At 37.7% G+C, this 19,288-nt stretch overlaps 1 protein-coding gene across 1 annotated transcript in view; it reads right to left on the minus strand.

Annotated features, from left to right (window-relative positions):
* trim3a (tripartite motif containing 3a) overlaps window positions 1-19,288 on the minus strand; it is a 31,518-nt gene that overhangs the window by 6,420 nt on the left and 5,810 nt on the right. The window contains exons 2-5 of the mRNA XM_065280840.1: window positions 4,139-4,312; window positions 1,838-2,078; window positions 1,268-1,419; window positions 153-333 (exon numbers count right to left, since the gene is read on the minus strand). Of these exons, the coding sequence (XP_065136912.1) occupies window positions 153-333; window positions 1,268-1,419; window positions 1,838-2,078; window positions 4,139-4,284 (720 nt within the window). The 5' untranslated portion in view covers window positions 4,285-4,312. The remainder of the gene's footprint in view (window positions 1-152; window positions 334-1,267; window positions 1,420-1,837; window positions 2,079-4,138; window positions 4,313-19,288) is intronic.

Consider the following 19,288-nt stretch of genomic DNA (forward strand, 5'->3'; position numbering starts at 1 on the left):
TTTTCAGCAATGCAAAACAAGAAAATCCACTACCCAGAAAAATGCTGCTTGCCTTTATTTACAACTATTGCCTGTGATTCTTGACAGCATCTCTCATATGTATAGACATTATGTTGAAATAAGCCAGAATAGTTAAGATGCAGGCTTTCTACCTTCTGTTTAGTGGTGCAGATGTTCTCCAGGTCAGTGATGAGTGCGGTTTTGCGCTGGTGAAGTGCTTTTTCCAGTTCCTCGAACGTATTGCTGATCTCCGTCACTGCTTCGTTCTTCCTGTCTGTAAGCTGCCGGGAGATCTCATTGACCAGCTCTATAGCCCCGGTCAGCTGGGGAAGCCTATGAGAGCAATAAGGAGAATGTAAACGTTCCATAAAAGGTCAAGGTGTTGCCTGGGCAGCTGAGTTAAGCAAAAATCTAAGATTTCATAAGAAAAGCAAAGAAACAAGATTAAAGTTTACACACTTTCTGTAATATAAAAAAATCATAAACCTGCATAAAGGCCAAAGTACGGTCCACTTTTTATGTTTGCACAAGTGTCCGCGTACAGTGCACGTGAGAAAATGTTGGTCATCAGAAGAATGTGCGCGTACTGTACGCATCGCGTACTGCTGGATTTTTTAAGCCCCACCTACATTGCGCACATTCACAAGCATGTAGGCCACGGAAAATATTGCAAATTGTCGCAATTAATCATTAACGATTTGGGACAAATATGATGTTATTTATTGTTAAACTATGTGGCAGGGATTTCAGCAGCGTCCAGAGTCACTGCGTCACCTCCATGCTGCTCTTTGTTTTGATGACGCATGTAGCGATGAAACACTGGTGGTGTCGCCTGATTGGGTGTTTTTTCCGCTACACATTAAGGCCTGTTTACGGTGTGTTTTAGTCGGGTTTTCACCTGGAAGACTCTATAGAAATCTATAAGATTTCTATTTAAGGTTGGATTTGGTGACTTACAATTAACGCTTACCCCTACACAGCGTGCACATTGTACACCCACCACCAGATTTTTGTAACCGTGCATACTTTATACAGTAGAATGTAGTACTGTATGTAGCGCAGGAGATGCGTTGCATTTTGTCACAATGTGCATGTGTCGAACATCTGTGTACACATACGACTCAAATAAACTTCACTTTCTAAGTCTGTGTATTCGCCAGACATTCGCATAAAAAAAATACTTTAATCCGGGCTTAAGGCAGCAAAACCATTTACAGTGTAGTGGCTTTTTTTAAAAGATGCTATTATTATTTGTAACCGCATGAACCTGTTGCGGATTGCGTCCAGTTGGTTCTTCAGTGCTGCTTTGTGCTGCTCCAGAACGTCCCGCAGTGGAACGGTTACATGTTCTCTGTGTTCCCCCTCGGTGCACTCCAAACACATGGCTGTTTCACAGGACTCGCAGTAAAACTCCATGACCTGCAGAGGGTGCAATAACACTGGTTTAAATGCTGCACACACATAGGGAAAGACTGACAAGCAATCAAAAGATTCTGAATTGCCACCACTCCATTTTGTTATCCAAGCAGTACGGTGAATCTTAAAAAAATTTGTAAAACTTCTGACCGAGGTAGAAGATAACAGTCATGTGAAGCCTACAAAATGTGCTGTACTATGAATTAAAATAAAATGTGCATATTATTTATACTAAATAGTATGCAAGATAGAATTAGTGTGTCCTAAATCAAAGCAGAAATAAAAAATAATTATCCTGCATTGTCTCATTACTTACTAAAATGATGTACTATATGTTTACAAACTAGGACACAGGCTAATACTTGTGGAGACGACTGCACCTTTCTCCGTTCTGCTGGTCAGTATGTGGTGAATCTTTTACCTTTCCCTCATGGTTGGGGCACGAGAGCGGCGGGGCGTATGTAGCAGCACCGGCTGACTCCAGCCCACTAGAAGCTTCGGGACGTGGGCAGTCCTGCTCTCTCTGCAATACCTCCATCAGATTTGTGATGAAAAAATTGTTTTGCAAAGCAGCAACTCCCTTTTCAGGAAGGATTGAGGTCTGTCTGCACACCGGACAAGAGAGGGTCAAGGACTGAGGAGGGATGTAGTTCTGGAGACATCTGTGATGAAAGAGGTAAATGGGTGTAAGTCATAACTGTGGCTATAAATATTTTTCTCAAGGTCGAACGGACTGGAAACGCGTTGGGTGTAAAGCAAGACATTAAGAATTTATTTAGCTGCCTGGAGGAAGATTTTATCCTCAGAAGATGAACTGAAGTTCAGAAGTGGCTCTTACTCAGTTGTTTAAAGTATCTTTGGCTTAAATGTTTCTTCATAAAGGATCTTAAGTGAAAACAAATAGAAACAAAGGAGAAATGTATGCCGATGTGCTGTACAGATTGGGTGCGTTGATAAAACTGAGGGATTGAATAGCTTGAATAATTTAGCCTTTGAGGAATTTGATGAGCATTATTTAAATTTATACTGAAATCTCTGACTTTTGGTTTAACAGGACAGAGAAATAAGAGAAAACTTTGTCACTAGACGTGAGGTTTCTAGAAAAAAACTGAGATATGAAAAATAATTAATAATTAAGTCCAGGGCAGATAAAATTGTGGTTCACACATTTCATTGTAATGGGGCCAGTAGGAACATGACCATCTTTGTCACTTCCTTTATAAACATTATGTCATCTGACAGCAATTCTAAACCAAAATACAGGATCTAGGTCATAGGTTTCCACTGTCCTGAAAGCCATTTGCTCCAAATCAAACTGTATGTGTCCAATTCACTGTTTTCGGTGTGCATTTTCAATCATTTTTTTAATAAGAGCAGATCAGCAGCTATTCACCGGACATTGTGAGATTGACAATGTATGGGACTTGTACATTATTGTATTTAAAGTGATACTCAAGCCAAATATCCAAATTACCCCATGATGTACTCACTCTCAAGGACTCCGATATACATATGTCCATCATCTTTAAAAAAAGGGACACATTTAAAGTTATTTATGTCCTTGCTTTTCAAGAATTTTTCACAGAAGTAATCCACACTCCAAGGGGTGAATAAAGGGTATTTTGCGGTAATCGGTGTGATATTGTAGGAAAAATATCCATATCTTAAACTTAATATACTATACTAACTAGCTTCCGGTAACAACACCATATTGGACTCACGGATGGCGCCGTTACCGGAAGCTAGTTATTACAGTTTATAAGTAGTGCTGCCTCACTAATCGTTTGCAGAATAAAAGTTTTTGTTTACATAATATTTGTGTGTAGACTTTGTATAATAATTATGTATAAATAAATACACACACATACATGTATAATTTTAAGAAAAAAATATGAATATAATAAATATTTATATTTTTATATAATATAGATTATATATAAATATAAACATGTATATAAACATGCAAATGTTTCTTAATTATATACATGTGTGCGTGTGTGTAATAATTATTATACACAGTACACCCACATATATTATGTAAACAAAAACTTTTATTCTGCAAACGATTAGTCACGACTAATCGTGAGGCAGCACTATTTATAAGGTTTGAAATCTGGATGTTTTTCTTACAAAATCGCATTGATTACCTTCAAAAGACCTTTATTAACCCAGTGGAGCCGTGTGGATTACTTCTGTGAAGGATGGATGCCCTTTTGGGGCTTCAAATTCAGAAGTTGTTTCCTGATCCCTGTTTTCTCCCGTTATAAGCTTGGAAAAGCAAGGACATTTACTAAAATAACTCCAAATGTGTCCCTTGATGGACCATTATTAAGTGGATTACCTCTGTAAAGGATGAATGCACTTTTTTGAAGAATGCACTTTTTGGGGTTTAAAGTCAGAAGTTGGTCCCTGATTCCTGTTTTCTCCCATTATAAGCTTGGAAAAGCAAATACATTTATTAAAATAACCCCAAATGTGCTTGTCTGAAAGATGATGGACATATGTGATAATTTTGGGGTAATGGGGTAATTTTGTTATTTACTTGTAGTATCCCTTTAATGACTCTATTCGATCATTAAAGACCATAGCAGCACGCCCCCAAAGTGTTTTTATTTTTGGGGTGATTTTGCTCCATGCTAGCTGACATTCACTATCCAAGAAGACATCGATTGCAATGATTCACAGAATCATAAATATTTTATACTGAGATGTCACAGTTTACCTTTCGCAGAATGTGTGGAGGCAGGGCAGGACTTTAGGGTTGTGGTAGTGCTCCAGACAGATGCTGCACATCAAAAACTGCTTGTCTATCTGCCGCACCACCGGGCTCGTACTGCCGCTTTCACGCTTTGCCATCTTGAGAGGCATTCAAATGAAGAAACCGAGGCCTCTTCCACTGAAAGAGAGAGGAGGGACATTTCACTTTAGGTACAGACGTAAAACTGCCTTGCCTAGGTCTGGTATATATACATTTACATATAAACAACACTTTGATCTCTACAACCCCATGTATGTGTATCCAAAGGGCCAAAGAAACTGTCAGTTTATATACTGTCAAGCTGTCATTTCAGGCTTTGATGTCATATAAAATTTGTTTTTATGCATGACAGGATTTTACTGAAGTGATTACATATGAATTCAAACAGACTTCCAAGGATTTTGGTTTTGTAATGACTGCTGATGGAAAAGATGAATAGATTTAAATCTCTTAATGCAGGAGCTTAGCTACAGTATCAGATAGATTCATGACACACATCTGAACATCTGCCTGCTCAAATACAAAACAGATTACCCAATTCAATTTAACTAACACTGGCATGTTATTGCTCAATATAGGGTGTAAAATTGGACACGTCACCTTTTTTGTAAATATATTTATTTTTTAAAGGTGCAACTGACATGAAATTTTCACCAAATCTTTGTAACAGTCCATGCAATCCACAAATGCAAAGAAATCAAACCATAGATGGCAAACTTAGCGAGTACATTTAATGCGATGATTGACCAATACCAATCTACGGCCAATCGATCGGAGCATCCCTAGAAAGAGCTAAAGGTAAGTGTTCATAGAAGAGACCCAGAGAATCTTCGAGATTTGTGGAAGAATGAATCAAAAGTGATGCATTAACACACAAGAAGAAATAAGAAAAGCAGACACATCCTGAGATTAAACACCTAACTTACACAACCAGTTCCTTATGGCTAAACTGTAAAGAAGTATTGGACAATTCAATTCAATTCAACTGTAAAGAAGAGATTTTCTATTATTCTTGCGGAGTTTCCATCTTCTTATCAAAACTTTCATCCTTTCAGTTCAAGCTCATGGAAGAGCAGCCAACTGCAGAACCGTGAACCGGTCTCTTAAATCTCAAAGCCGTTCTCAGACTTAAATAAAACACATTCAAATAGAATATACATAATATATGCCATAAATTTGTTTGTGACTCGCTGCTGCTATGGGAGGAAGAAAATGAAGGAAGTCTTGAAATAGCACTTCCTTAAATTCCTCTCAATTCCTTCCTCTGGGTTTAAAAGAGAGAGAGAAAGAAAGAGAGAAAGAAAGAGAGAGAGAGAGAGAGAGAGAGAGAGAGAGAGAGAGAGAGAGAGAGAGAGAGAGAGAGAGAGAGAGAGAGAGAGAGAGAGAGAGAGAGAGAGAGAGAGAGAGAGAGAGAGAGAGAGAGAGAGAGAGAGAGAGAGAGAGAGAGAGAGAGAGAGAGAGAGAGAGAGAGAGAGAGAGATATGCACTGTAATGCACCTGCATATTTGCTGGATATTGGGATGCCCAGAAAAAAAAGAGAAAATTTAACTATGCCTCCCTAAAATGGCAGCTGTACGTCCAATAAAGAAAAAGGAAACACGGGGGGAATCTAGCAATTTGTTTTAGCACCAGATTCATTAAAGGAATTATGCAAATCATCCAATGGCGCAAACACAGCTAACAATACCAATCATTTGGACAGCACAATCTTGCAGTTCGGCTATTTTAAGTTTGGGTTGTCAAAGATGCAGCTGACTTTTTGGCATCCTTTACAGGGACTTTTCAGCATCAGCATCTCTTTAAATACAGGAAATATATACGTGTAGGACGTTTTGCCATGTCATTTAGCATTTGGTTAAAGGAGTAGTCCACTTTAAAGATGGGGTCCATTGACTTTTTATAGTAGGAAAAAAAATACTATGGTAAGTCAATGGGCCCCATCTATAGAGAGGACTAGTCCTTTAAAGTGAAAGCAGATTATCAATAAATAAGACATGGTTTTTGAAGCAAAGTAACGCACAAAAAAACTGTTTAGTAAATTCGCCCCACTGTTTAAAACCAATAGCAATTGAGGAGCTCAGATGCAAAAGTCTCTAAACGCCACCTTCGTAAAAAAAATGAGATAATGATATTAACCGAATGCTCTCAGCACGCATTATATAGGGATGCGCCGATCGATCGGCCGACGGTGAAATGCCGCTACATCCAAAAGCCAGAGGGCGCTCTCGTGCAGAAACTTAATATGCGCAGTAGACAAAGACCCATACACACGCAGCTATGACACGCAGCTCCAGGAAATGGCTTAAAGGAATATTCCATTTTCTTAAAAGAAAAATCCAGATAATTTACTCACCACCATGTCATCCAAAATGTTGATGTCATTCTTTGATCAGTCGAGAAGAAATTATGTTTTTTGAGGAAAACATTGCAGGATTTTTCTCATTTTAATGGACTTTAATGGACACCACCACTTAACACTTAACTCAACACTTAACAGTTTTTTCAACGGAGTTTCAAAGGACTCTAAACGATCCCAAACGAGGCATAAGGGTCTTATCTAGCAAAACGATTGTCATTTTTGACAATAAAAATAACAAATATCCACTTTTAAAGCACAACTTCTCGTTTAAATCCGGTCGTCATGCGCTAGCGTGACCCGACGCAATACGTCATCACGTCAAGAGGTCACAGAGGACGAACGCGAAACTCCGCCTCAGTGTTTACAAATGTGGTGAAAGAGGACCAATCCTACGTTGTTGTATGTCAAATGATACTAATTAATGTCTTTGTGGCAGTTTATTGTTTAAAATAGTCAGCAAACGTGAGTTTTATATATATAACACGTGACCTCCCTACGTCACCACGCATTTACGTTAGGTCGCGCTGGACCGGAACTAAACGAAAAGTTGTGGTTTAAAAGTGTATATTTGTTATTTTTCTTGTCAAAAATGACAATCGTTTTGCTATAAGACCCTTATGCCTCGTTTGGGATCGTTTTTAGTCCTTTGAAACTCCGTTGAAAAAAACTGTTAAGTGTTGAATTAAGTGTTATTTGTTGGTGTCTATTAAAGTCCATTAAAATGAGAAAAATCCTGCAATGTTTTCCTCAAAAACATAATTTCATCTCGACTGAACAAAGAAAGACATCAACATTTTGGATGACATTGTGGTGAGTAAATTATCTGGATTTTTCTTTTAAGAAAATGGAATATTCCTTTAAGGATATATTTATATTGCTGTTCTTCAAACCTTTTCAGGTATTTTCATGATAATAAAGAATATGTATACAATGATTATTATGTTTGAACGAGTGTTGCTTTTTCAAATGCATGTTATAAACGCCTCAAACCAATAGTGATTTTAGATTGATTAGGACTTCTGAAAAGACATAGTACATGAAATAACTGTGAATAATTTCAACTGTGCAATTCAGAATAGTTATCGGTCACATATTATTTGTGTATATCAGCATTTATCAGAGCACCCCTTATACATTCATCAAATACTTTAGCTTTAAATCAGCTTAATCCCGCCCTTGGTGATTCATTAATACCGTCTTTTTTCTATTATTATCATTATTGTACATACTATAATTACATTATATAAATATTATTTAAGCAATATCGCTCGAGTATGAGTGTGATATAGCTCTATCGGCCTCGTGCCTCTGGACTAATCACAGCCGTGATGATATAGAGCTATATCACAAGACTCCGAGAGCAATATTGCTTTAATACAACAGTTCGACGGCACACATTTGAAAAATGAAAACTAGAAAACAACAATGGAGTTATTTTAAAAAGCCTCTTTGTTTGGGAACTACTTTCTTCCGCCACGGATTTAAGGGCGGCCAGAATGACAGGTAACACTTTCGGCTGCTTTGAATCTCATAATAACTCATTGGACGGAATAGCCGTTTCTTTATATTACCGTTTCTTGGTCACAAAGGGTAGTTTTAAGATTAGTTCAGTCGAGAATATATATTTATTATATCTAAATCTGCAGTCGATTAGTAAAGATAGCGCCTGTTTAAACGTTTGCTTAGTAAGATTCGGTAGTGAGATCCAGAGCATGAGCAGACGTCAGTGTTCACTCACCCCGCTGACCACCGCCCTCTCTGGGCTACATCTCTGACAGGGATTCCCTGGCTCTGATGTTGGCCTTGTCTGTGTTTGATGGTCAAAAATGAGATCAAATCAGCAATATTTGGTGTCATAATGAAATTATTACTTGGTTTCTTATTCATATTTAATGTCTTTTGTGTTGTTATTGTTTTGGCGCGAGGTAAAAGTTAATAAAACTATACTTATATAATGTTACCATTCACTAGGTGGCGGAATGATACGAAAGGTGAAGCGGTTACTGTGCCGTTATCAGTACAATATCGCACGCCTCTTAGCCAAACAGATTCGAGAACCAGAAAGAACTGTTGTATAATATTACATAAATATCTATATTATTATCCATGTATCTTTTTTGCTTATTATCATTGCTTCATAACAATATCATCATAACAACTGCGGTGTTGTTTTTTGTTCTGTTTAATTGAATGTTGTATGTTTTGCACTTTATATAAAAAATACCGGCTTTTTGGCATTATCCATTAAGAGTCTGATCAGATATGCTCATTTACAAGAAAACATTTCAGACGCACTTAGAGGGTTTTGCGTCTGAGCTCTTCAATTGCTTACCACATTTACATTTAGCAGATGCTTTTATCCAAAGCGACTTACAGCGCATTACAATCGAACCCATGACCTTTTGTGCTGCTAAAGGAATGCTCTACCAATTTAGCTACAGGGTCACAACATATACATCCACACACAGAGACACAAGCCATTCAAATTATTCATGGGTCTGGATCACCACACCAGACAGGGCTGCGGATTTTCTCAAGCAGATTTCATTGTTTGGTTTCCTGCTCAGTGTAGCCAAGCCCAGTAACCACTGCAGTCCCCGTCACTGCCGCCCCACCCCCTCACAACAGCCCTGAATGAGAGCAGCTGAATGCTGATATCACAACGCCCCCCCAATACCACTGTCATCTTGTCTCTTTCTCTAACAGCCTCTCTCTCTCTCTCTTTCTCTCTCTATTCCTTCTCCTACTCTTAACTGCCAAGCACTAAGAAATAACAAAGGCTTTGTAACATTTGTAGGCATGAGTCTGTACAGTTGTTTAATTTTTGTCCCATAGGCAGACTTGACTTGAAAGAAAAACATAAAAAAAATGCTAAAAGAAGATGCTAAATGTTACTTTTATTTTATTTGGGATGTGCATTGTCAAGAAACAAAGCAGTATAAATATTTGGCCATAAGATCTATAGTGTAATAATCTTTTCTTCTCACATTACGTTAATGAGATTAAACATGCCCCCTGCAGTCAGAGCCATCATGAACAGTCTGGACTGAAATCTCACTGGAGCAGTTTTTTCACACCCACAAAAACCAAAAAAAAAATTATTTTCCATTTAAGAGATTTAAAGGGTCACAGGCAGGGCCGCCTTAACCTAATGTGAGGCCCTGGGGCTGAGAGGTTTTGGAGGCCCCCCATACCCTCAATTTATAGTCTCATTTTGAAAAAAAAGTGTAATATCTATGTAATCTACATCACAAAATGTAGTTTTCCCTCTTTGACCCAGAAAACACCATATTATCATTAATAACATATCACTGATCCCACTTGAGCATAAACACAAGACACTTTATTTAACAACCACAAACAGCAACTTGTGGTGAAAATAAAACCAAAAGTATATATGTTTATAAGCTTTATGTTTATATAGTTTTTGGAATATACAAATTTGCAGAAAATTGCCACTCACTAACTAAATGCTCACCACAGTTGTAAAAATATAAGAAGTTAAAGTTAGTTTTAAAGTGAAAATGCATTAATGTTAACAAAAGATAAGTCTTTATAGACAGAATCTTGTTTTTTAATCAGTTATTTATTTTGTAGGCTATTGAAGATATAGTATGCATTGTATTTAGTATTTATGCATACTACGCATGTAAAACGAACACGTATGAATATGCACAAAACAGACAGGGAACATACCTGTATATAAGATCTTTAGATAAGGAGATTATAAATATGAATGGTGCGTTCAGGGGATGATCATTTGAGATAGTCTTGTCACGCTTTGAGTTGCACCTTTACCGTTGCGTCGTCTTTCTAAACCAGATGTGTGTACTGTGAGCTTACATCGCGTCAAACTACAGCGCTCCAGCTGCGCACGCGTCACTGATATAAACGCGCGTAAACTTAAACTTTATAACAACGAACAGCATTAATGTTCGGGAACCCCTTTTTTATTTGGTGGCACAGTTTCTTGCGCACGGTTGGAGAGACTTCTGCATGCCAGAGACGCAGCTGTACGAGCACAGAGAGAGTGAGCGCGCGCGCGAAAGAGAGAGAGAGACCTGCACCTGCTTATTATGAAATTTCGGAAATCACTCTTTCATTTGTTGGTGGATTATTTCCCGTTTCTCTGTCACACTCACTCTTACATGCAGGAATGCAAAGTTAACAACGCGCACTTAATTACATTACACGGAATAGAAAAATCTGTTACGTCTGATATTTTATTTCACAGTAAGTTACCACGGACCAATCAGCAGCCATGTAACGTGCAGTTAGAGTGATTGACAGACAACCTGACAAGTTAAAAAACAAAATGAACGTGAACTTGGGAGGCCCCTGAACTTGGAAGGCCCCTGGGCTTCAGCCCAGGTAAGCCCGTGCATTAAGGCGGCCTTGGTCACAGGGTCAGTTTTCTGACTTTACGGTAATCCTTAAAATTCCCACTGTATTTTTATGGAAGCATTTTTGAAAACGTATTATTAAAATATTTTAAATGGCTTTACCCAATCATAATAAAGTATTTTTTACGTTTTTTTTATTATTAATATTATTTAATTAGGCAATCATACACGCACAGTCAAACGTACAGCCCTTGCAGTACACTTCATTTGACTCGTACACATATACGCAGACTTTCAAGGCATTTGAATTGCGACAAATTGCAATACCTCTCCTGGCCTACATACATACTCATGTGCGTGCATGAGCTGTGTTTACAAAGTATAGGTTATGAAATCCGGCGGTGCTCGTAATATTCTGATGACACAATTTGTATCACGTGCACTGTACCGCTGGCCCTTGCATATGTGTAAAAAGTGAAAAATACCCAGACCTTTACATGAAAGCAGTTCTTCTTAGACTTTACTGCTAAAAGTGCTGCAATACACTCAGTATTTACTTTTAAAATATGTCACACACCATATAATATTTAGTCTAGGGATGCACCGATATGGAAATTTTGGCCGATACCGATAACTCTTTATATTTGGGGGCTGATAACCGATATATATAGGCCGATAAATATTCATATTCATTTCACAATGAAAAACTCCCAGACCGCGGACATCTTGTCTTTGCGCTAGACTAGCATACTCTTCATAAGCCCGCAACACGTGTCATCTTTGTGCTATGTCACAGAAAGCACCAATCAAAACTCCACATGGCCAGCAATGAGCAAGTGAAGTGGTTCAACAAACCGAAATAATCCATCATTTATCGGCTTTCATTTATCGGCCTAAATTTGCTATCAGACCGATAACTGATAATATTAAAAATAAGCAGTTATCGGCCGATAACGATATGTCGGCCGATATATTGTGAATCCCTAATTTAGTCAATATCTCATTACAAATAAACACTTGATCTCATATAAAAATAGCATTTCAGCTAAATTAAAGGTAGGGTGCATGATCTCTGAAAGCCAATGTTGACATTTGAAATCACCTAAACAAACACGCCCCTACCCCAATAGAATCTGGACCTTCTGTTGATAGACCTGCCCCACACATACGCAACCCAGGCAACGATGTCGGTTAATAGACACGCCCCTTACTGCTGATTGGCTACTAGTGTGTTTTGGTTAGTGTTGGGCGATATGCCCCATTTTGAGATCAACCTATCGTCAACCTGTGAGATCACGATAGTATTGCGCGCTAACAACCTCTCTAGTACAAGGAAATGTCAGAGCGTATTACAAGCTCATGTGCGAGAAAGAGTCTGAATCATGTGCATTACAGTAGGAGTCCATGCCGCACGCATTCAGGTCCGAGCAAGAGTCCAAGACGCGCGCATTAAGTCTAGGTGCTTGCGAGGCTATGATGACAAAGATAATAACCATCGGCAACTATCGCCATGAAAGCCTGCTATTGGCGATATGTCTGCAGACTCCCTTTACCAAAGTGTTTTTCAAAAATCATGCACTCGCCTTCAAGTAAACGTTTTAGCTCTGGAATCTTTTTTCCCATTTAACAGCTTCAAATATTATATTTTGCATTAAGCATTTGATATGTGACTTAATGTTTGTTTTAATTCAGGTTTACTCTACTTTCACAGTAAATATGGTTAAAATTACATTTTTAATATTAATGTACAAATGTACATAATACCTCCCATAATGCACCTTGTACGCATTAGAGGTACAGTACAACACATTTGATCGACTTTAACTCAAGCTACACAAATATCTCTTTGGATGTCCCAGATAGGGACAGGATAATGAGGCCAAACAAAAGTCTCAATAATAAAAAACATATTTTCATTCTCTTTCAATGGTACGGTCACAAAAATGTGCTAAATGCCTTAATGTAAATATTACAATATGACTTTAGAGTAACGGCTACGGCTACTTTGAAGACAAAGTTATAGTCGTGTGTAAGGTCTATGCCGCATGTTATCCGTAGCTCTGCGTAGCCTGATGCCAACCTCGGCAACATTTTTTAAGCTTGTCCGTTCCACGTGGACCGCAAGCGCTGTGATTGGTCCACTAAAACTCCTCCCGTCAAAATGATGAAACAAATATGGGCCAAGTTGAGGAGTGATTTAACTGAAACAAAAGTCACTGTCTATTTCTGAATAAATGTTATGAATTGTGAATAGATGACTTCAATTATTTATTTAAACCACATAATTCAGTTCTCTTTATGATGAATGTCTTCTTAATTCATAGAGGTCCTAATTTGAATAATGCTTTAGATAAAAAAAAAACATTTACAAAATTTTTCATTTGTACATTAATATTAAAAATGTAATTGTTATTGGTGTAACATGGGTGTATATACACATAGTACATTCTACATTCTTTCAGAAGAGCCTTAAACGTATTTCCCACCTAATGCCCCATTCTAAGACCATCCTTGGTGAGAGTATAGTCCTTAATCGGATTGTAATGCAGGCTTACATTCAGGAAAAAACAGACTGAGTCTAATCTGCCTAGGACGGAGACCGCCTGCCCACCCCTGCCACCTAAAGCTTATCGCAGCCTGACAATGGAATTGAGCAGATTGGCTAAGACTCTGTAATTTCCATAAATTTAATTTCTTGCAATTAGCCAACATTACCAAAGCAGCTTGTGACTCTTTCCATGTCTAATAGCAGGATATTGCAGGTAGGCAATTTACAGTGTCGTTCGGAGAGCCATGGAAAACAATTATGCAAACCCCTGACTTTACAATGTCTGATAAAGACAATAATTGCATGTGGTTGCGATATGGATAATGCTATCTGTGTGTGCATAGATTTTAGAAATCAATGAACTGTGAAGACGCTATGGTACCAGTGATATATATTCTATATAATTGGTTTGATTTTTCATACTAAGACTTGCAGAAACAGTATTTTGAGTGTTGTGTCTGTGGGTAGATGGTGAGTCACAGAGCGCTTACAGAATCAATGAACATGTAATGCACTTTATCCTTACATGTCTGCCTTTGCCTGCAGAGGTGGGCTGGACAGCCTGCAATGCAATGATATTTCCTGACAGTGCATCTACATCGTTAACAACAGATAGTAGGGGTGTAACGGTACGCAAAAATCACGGTTCGGTGCGAACCCCGGTTTTGAAGCCACGGTTCGGTTCATTTTCGGTACAGTAAGGGAAAAATGCAAACATTAAACTGCAGGTTGTTTATTACTATAAACTTTTTTTTTACAATTTGTTTACACTTTTTTTTTAAAACAGTTTTTATTAAAATATAACATATAAAATATATATAAAATGAAAAAATTATAAATAAAATACTACTGCAAAGTTCTTTTTTACATTATTTTATAACAGAAGGTAACTCTTTTCTTAACCTTCTCTTAAACTTTTTCTACTAAAACCTTGAACTAACAAATTCAATTCCTGAATACATTAATGAACTATTAGCCTACATTTTTGCCACCAAAAATTTTCTGTTTTGATTTATTTTGGATTGTTTAACTCACAGTATTGAATTGGCTATGTACCATCTCTGTACAAAAAATAATATTACTGCTCTATGTGTAACTGCATAGCAAGCAACATGATGATATACTTATTATACACTCATTTTGAGATTAGTGAGCTGCATACATAGCCATCTTTGATCTTTTGCACGTTTATCCTAATCTTTGCTTGTGTCGTCAATGTAAGCTGCCTGTGACTTTACTAACGAACCCCTCCGTAGCTGAGTAACAACTGAGTAAGCCCGGGTTACAGCTCTTCTCTGTCCCGACCAGCTGATCGCATTGTGACAATGATATGATTGACGTGATCTGCAGATGAAAAATCTGATCACGCATTCCTTATTCTCGCTGTCACAGAAAGCGCGTCTCATGAATGCGTAGCAACGAAAGACGTGCATCCTCTCACGCACTTTTGAAAGAACAAAGCAGCGCGTTGACACGCGTTTAACATGCGCTTTTAGATATGACACGTAAACGTTTACACCAATAATCAAACGGATATACAACTAAGTAAATAAAAATCTTTCTGCGGGCCGAATTATGTTATATGTTTGACAGAAGACTTTTTTTTTGTTTTTTTTTTTATTATTTTTTTTGTTTGACAGAAGACTTGCGCTGAACGCGCAGACTTCCGCCACTTAATATGTTCGTGCGGAAACGCACGTATTATGTTCCGCACAGGCGCACACAAAATGCATTCGGCCGCACCGTGCCGAAAGCCCTGAACCGAAACGGTCCGGTTCGAATACACGTACCGTTACACCCCTAACAGATAGTTGTTAATAATTTCACCAATTGGGTGGAAGATTCAACAGTTGGACTATGCATGACAAGGCACTTTGAATGGTGATTTTAGTATTTTTGCTATAAAGCTGTGTAACATCAAAGTTAAGACCCAGCATAGTTCTACTGTTTAAACATTAGGGCTGGGTATCGATTCAGATTTTCCAGATCGATTCGATTTCGATTCACAAGCTACCAAATCGATTCGATTTCGATTCTCGATTCAATTTTTGATTCTGGTTCTCTGACCGGTTTTTATACTCTATTCAACTCTATTTATACTCTATTCAATGAATATAGATTTAATACAAATACTATATTAATAAAAATAACAGTGAACAGCAGGTTACAAGTAGGTAATTAATAAAATCGACGAAGCACCTGAAACCATTTTAAGCACTGAATGAATGAATGAGAGGCTTGCCTCTTGCTCCTTGGTAACATGCGCTAGACAAAAAAGAGGGTGACATCTAGTGAAGAAGACTAGTAATTCGATTAATGTTAATCTTTCGTTCAATGTTTACAGAAATAAATATGAAAGAAAAAAATCGATTCTGCTCTTTGAGAATCGATTCTGAATCGACCACGTTTTAAAAAATTATTAATCGAAAAATCGATGCCCAGCCCTATTAAACATACGGTTCAAACCAAATATCTGCCATTGTTTAATGTATCATTAGGTCAGTCCACACCTGTATGCATCAAAAATCTATTATCTGTACCGCTTATCCTTAAGGGGGTCCCAAGTAGTGGTGGAGCCTATCTATGGGGCAAAAGTAGACATTTTACAAATCAGACTTTTTCTTGGAGTTTGACAGATGGGGTCACTATAAAATGTCATTTTACATATATAAAAAAGCTGTATAAAGATCTCATTCCCATGGTTTAAAACAACACTGGGTACATTTAAACAACAACTACTAAAACAAAAGATGTAAATAAATTTAGCATCTTGAGCAGGGTTCTAAATTAACTTTTTTGATCACCAGCCAATGTGGCAATCAGCAGGTCCACTAGCCAATTTTTTTCCGGTGAAAAAGAGAAATTATGAATGCATTTGATAATTTTATTAACATTGCTGGTATGAAAGACACACATAAAATGAGGCTTCTCCCAGCAAGGCTCTCTTCAATACGACCTGTCTTGGCACTTTTAATTAACATTAGACTCTGATGACTTTGGGCACTCTCATGGTCCTTCAGCCCTACTGCCTCAACTTTAAAATTATTTGTTCCCACCACAAATTGTTCGTTTTTTCTTTCAGGTGCATGCATATTTTCAACATTATACAATGACAGCAAATGATTAATAACTTATTTTTACAATAATATTTGTACAATATTTAAAGAAACCAAAGTCATTTTATGACTGCTATACTAAAATAATCTCAGTCATATTTACTGCTAACTGTTTATGTACAGTCTTGTTCAAAATAATAGCAGTACAATGTGACTAACCAGAATAATCAAGGTTTTTAGTATATTTTTTATTGCTACGTGGCAAACAAGTTACCAGTAGGTTCAGTAGATTCTCAGAAAACAAACAAGACCCAGCATTCATGATATGCACGCTCCTAAGGCTGTGCAATTGGGCAATTAGTTGAAAGGGGTGTGTTCAAAAAAATAGCAGTGTCTACCTTTGACTGTACAAACTCAAAACTATTTTGTACAAACATTTTTTTTCTGGGATTTAGCAATCCTGTGAATCACTAAACTAATATTTAGTTGTATGACCACAGTTTTTTAAAACTGCTTGACATCTGTGTGGCATGGAGTCAACCAACTTGTGGCACCTCTCAGCTGTTATTCCACTCCATGATTCTTTAACAATTCATTCACATTTCTTGGTTTTGCTTCAGAAACAGCATTTTTGATATCACCCCACAAGTTCTCAATTGGATTAAGGTCTGGAGATTGGGCTGGCCACTCCATAACATTAATTTTGTTGGTTTGGAACCAAGACTTTGCCCGTTTACTAGTGTGTTTTGGGTCATTGTCTTGTTGAAACAACCATTTCAAGGGCATGTCCTCTCCAGCATAGGGCAACATGACCTCTTCAAGTATTTTAACATATGCAAACTGATCCATGATCCCTGGTATGCGATAAATAGGCCCAACACCATAGTAGGAGAAACATGCCCATATCATGATGATTGCACCTCCATGCTTCACTGTGTACTGTGGCTTGGATTCAGAGTTTGGGGGTCATCTCACAAACTGCCTGTGGCCCTTGGACCCAAAAAGAACAATTTTACTCTCATCAGTCCACAAAATGTTCCTCCATTTCTCTTTAGGCCAGTTGATGTGTTCTTTGGCAACCTCTTCTGCACATGCCTTTTTTTAACAGAGGGACTTTGCGGGGGATTCTTGAAAATAGATTAGCTTCACACAGACGTCTTCTAACTGTCACAGTACTTACAGGTAACTCCAGACTGTCTTTGATCATCCTGGAGGTGATCATTGGCTGAGCCTTTGCCATTCTGGTTATTCTTCTATCCATTTTGATGGTTGTCTTCCGTTTTCTTCCACGTCTCTCTGGTTTTGCTCTCCATTTTAAGGCATTGGAGATCATTTTAGCTGAACAGCCTATAATTTTTTCACCTCTTTATAGGTTTTCCCCTCTCCAATCAACTTTTTAATCAAAGTACGCTGTTCTTCTGAACAATGTCTTGAACGAACCATTTTCCTCAGCTTTCAAATGCATGTTCAACAAGTGTTGGCTTCATCCTTAAATAGGGGCCACCTGATTCACACCTGTTTCTTCACAAAATTGATGACCTCAGTGATTGAATGCCACACTGCTATTTTTTTGAACACACCCCTTTCAACTAATTCAACTAATTGCCCAATTGCACAGCCTTAAGAGCGTGCATATCATGAATGCTGGGTCTCATTTGTTTTCTGAGAATCTACTGAACCTACTGGTAACTTGTTTGCCACGTAGCAATAAAAAATATACTAAAAACTTTGATTATTCTGGTTAGTCACATTGTACTGCTATTATTTTGAACAAGACTGTATGTCCTAGTTAAACATTAGTTAATATTAATTTCATACATGTGTTGAGTTTCTCAGCAACAATGCAATTCTATAGACTTGACAAGAGGTTTTCCTGAAATGTTTTCCTCTAATGCAGGGGTGTCAAACTCAATTTCATCCCAGGCCACATCAGCATTACGGTTAATCTCAAAGGGCCGGTTGTATTTGAACGGTTAATCTCAAAGGGCCGGTTGTATTTGAACGACTGTATGAATGTATCAACTCTTTTATTACTGTTCATTGCATAATTTTCTCTGCATTTGCTTAGTATGTTTTCTTAATAACTCAATTAATACCTAGCTTTGAAAGTAGAAGCCCAGGCAAATAATGACAAGTGTATAGAGTACAGAATAGATTATTTAAAAAATAATTGTGGTGACAAAAACACATATTGTATGTGAGTACAGTACACTCAAAATGTTCTGTTATCCTTCATTTGCAGGTAAGAAAATGAGAGGCATTTTAAGATACTAATAAAGAGTTTTACAATCTCCACCACAATATGCATTTATAAGACACATATACTCTCGCTTGTCATTTCTTGCCCTCTTTAAAACAAATCTGTGATTTTTTTACCTGGCCTTTGAGTGTCTGATTGACTGACGTCTCATGAGTTCAGTGTTGTAGGCTACAGATCAATAGTTTCAATCGTTTATTAAAAGTAATCGGTTCAGATGAGGCATTAGTTCGCGTATTCAGCGTGTTATGTTATTGTTTACACAGTCGCAACGGGTGGTCATCATTGCCATCTTTCGGTAGCGTAATGATCATTTCATTCTGGGTTTACAAATCACGGAAAGATATGCAATGATCTAAAAGACCCATTCAGATAAGCCACACCTTCATTTACATAAGTCTCCGTTTAGGTCTATACTGCAGGGTAAAAGAATTGTAATCATAGTCCAAAAGTGTACTAGTGCTAATAGATGAATCTGGTGTGAAAGCATAAATGAAATCAGTGACACAGCAAACAGTCACTTTAAAGCAGAGGCTGAGTGGGCTCTGGTT

Source organism: Paramisgurnus dabryanus, chromosome 8, assembly GCF_030506205.2.
Source record: "Paramisgurnus dabryanus chromosome 8, PD_genome_1.1, whole genome shotgun sequence".
Classification (NCBI taxonomy): Eukaryota; Metazoa; Chordata; class Actinopteri; order Cypriniformes; family Cobitidae; genus Paramisgurnus; species Paramisgurnus dabryanus.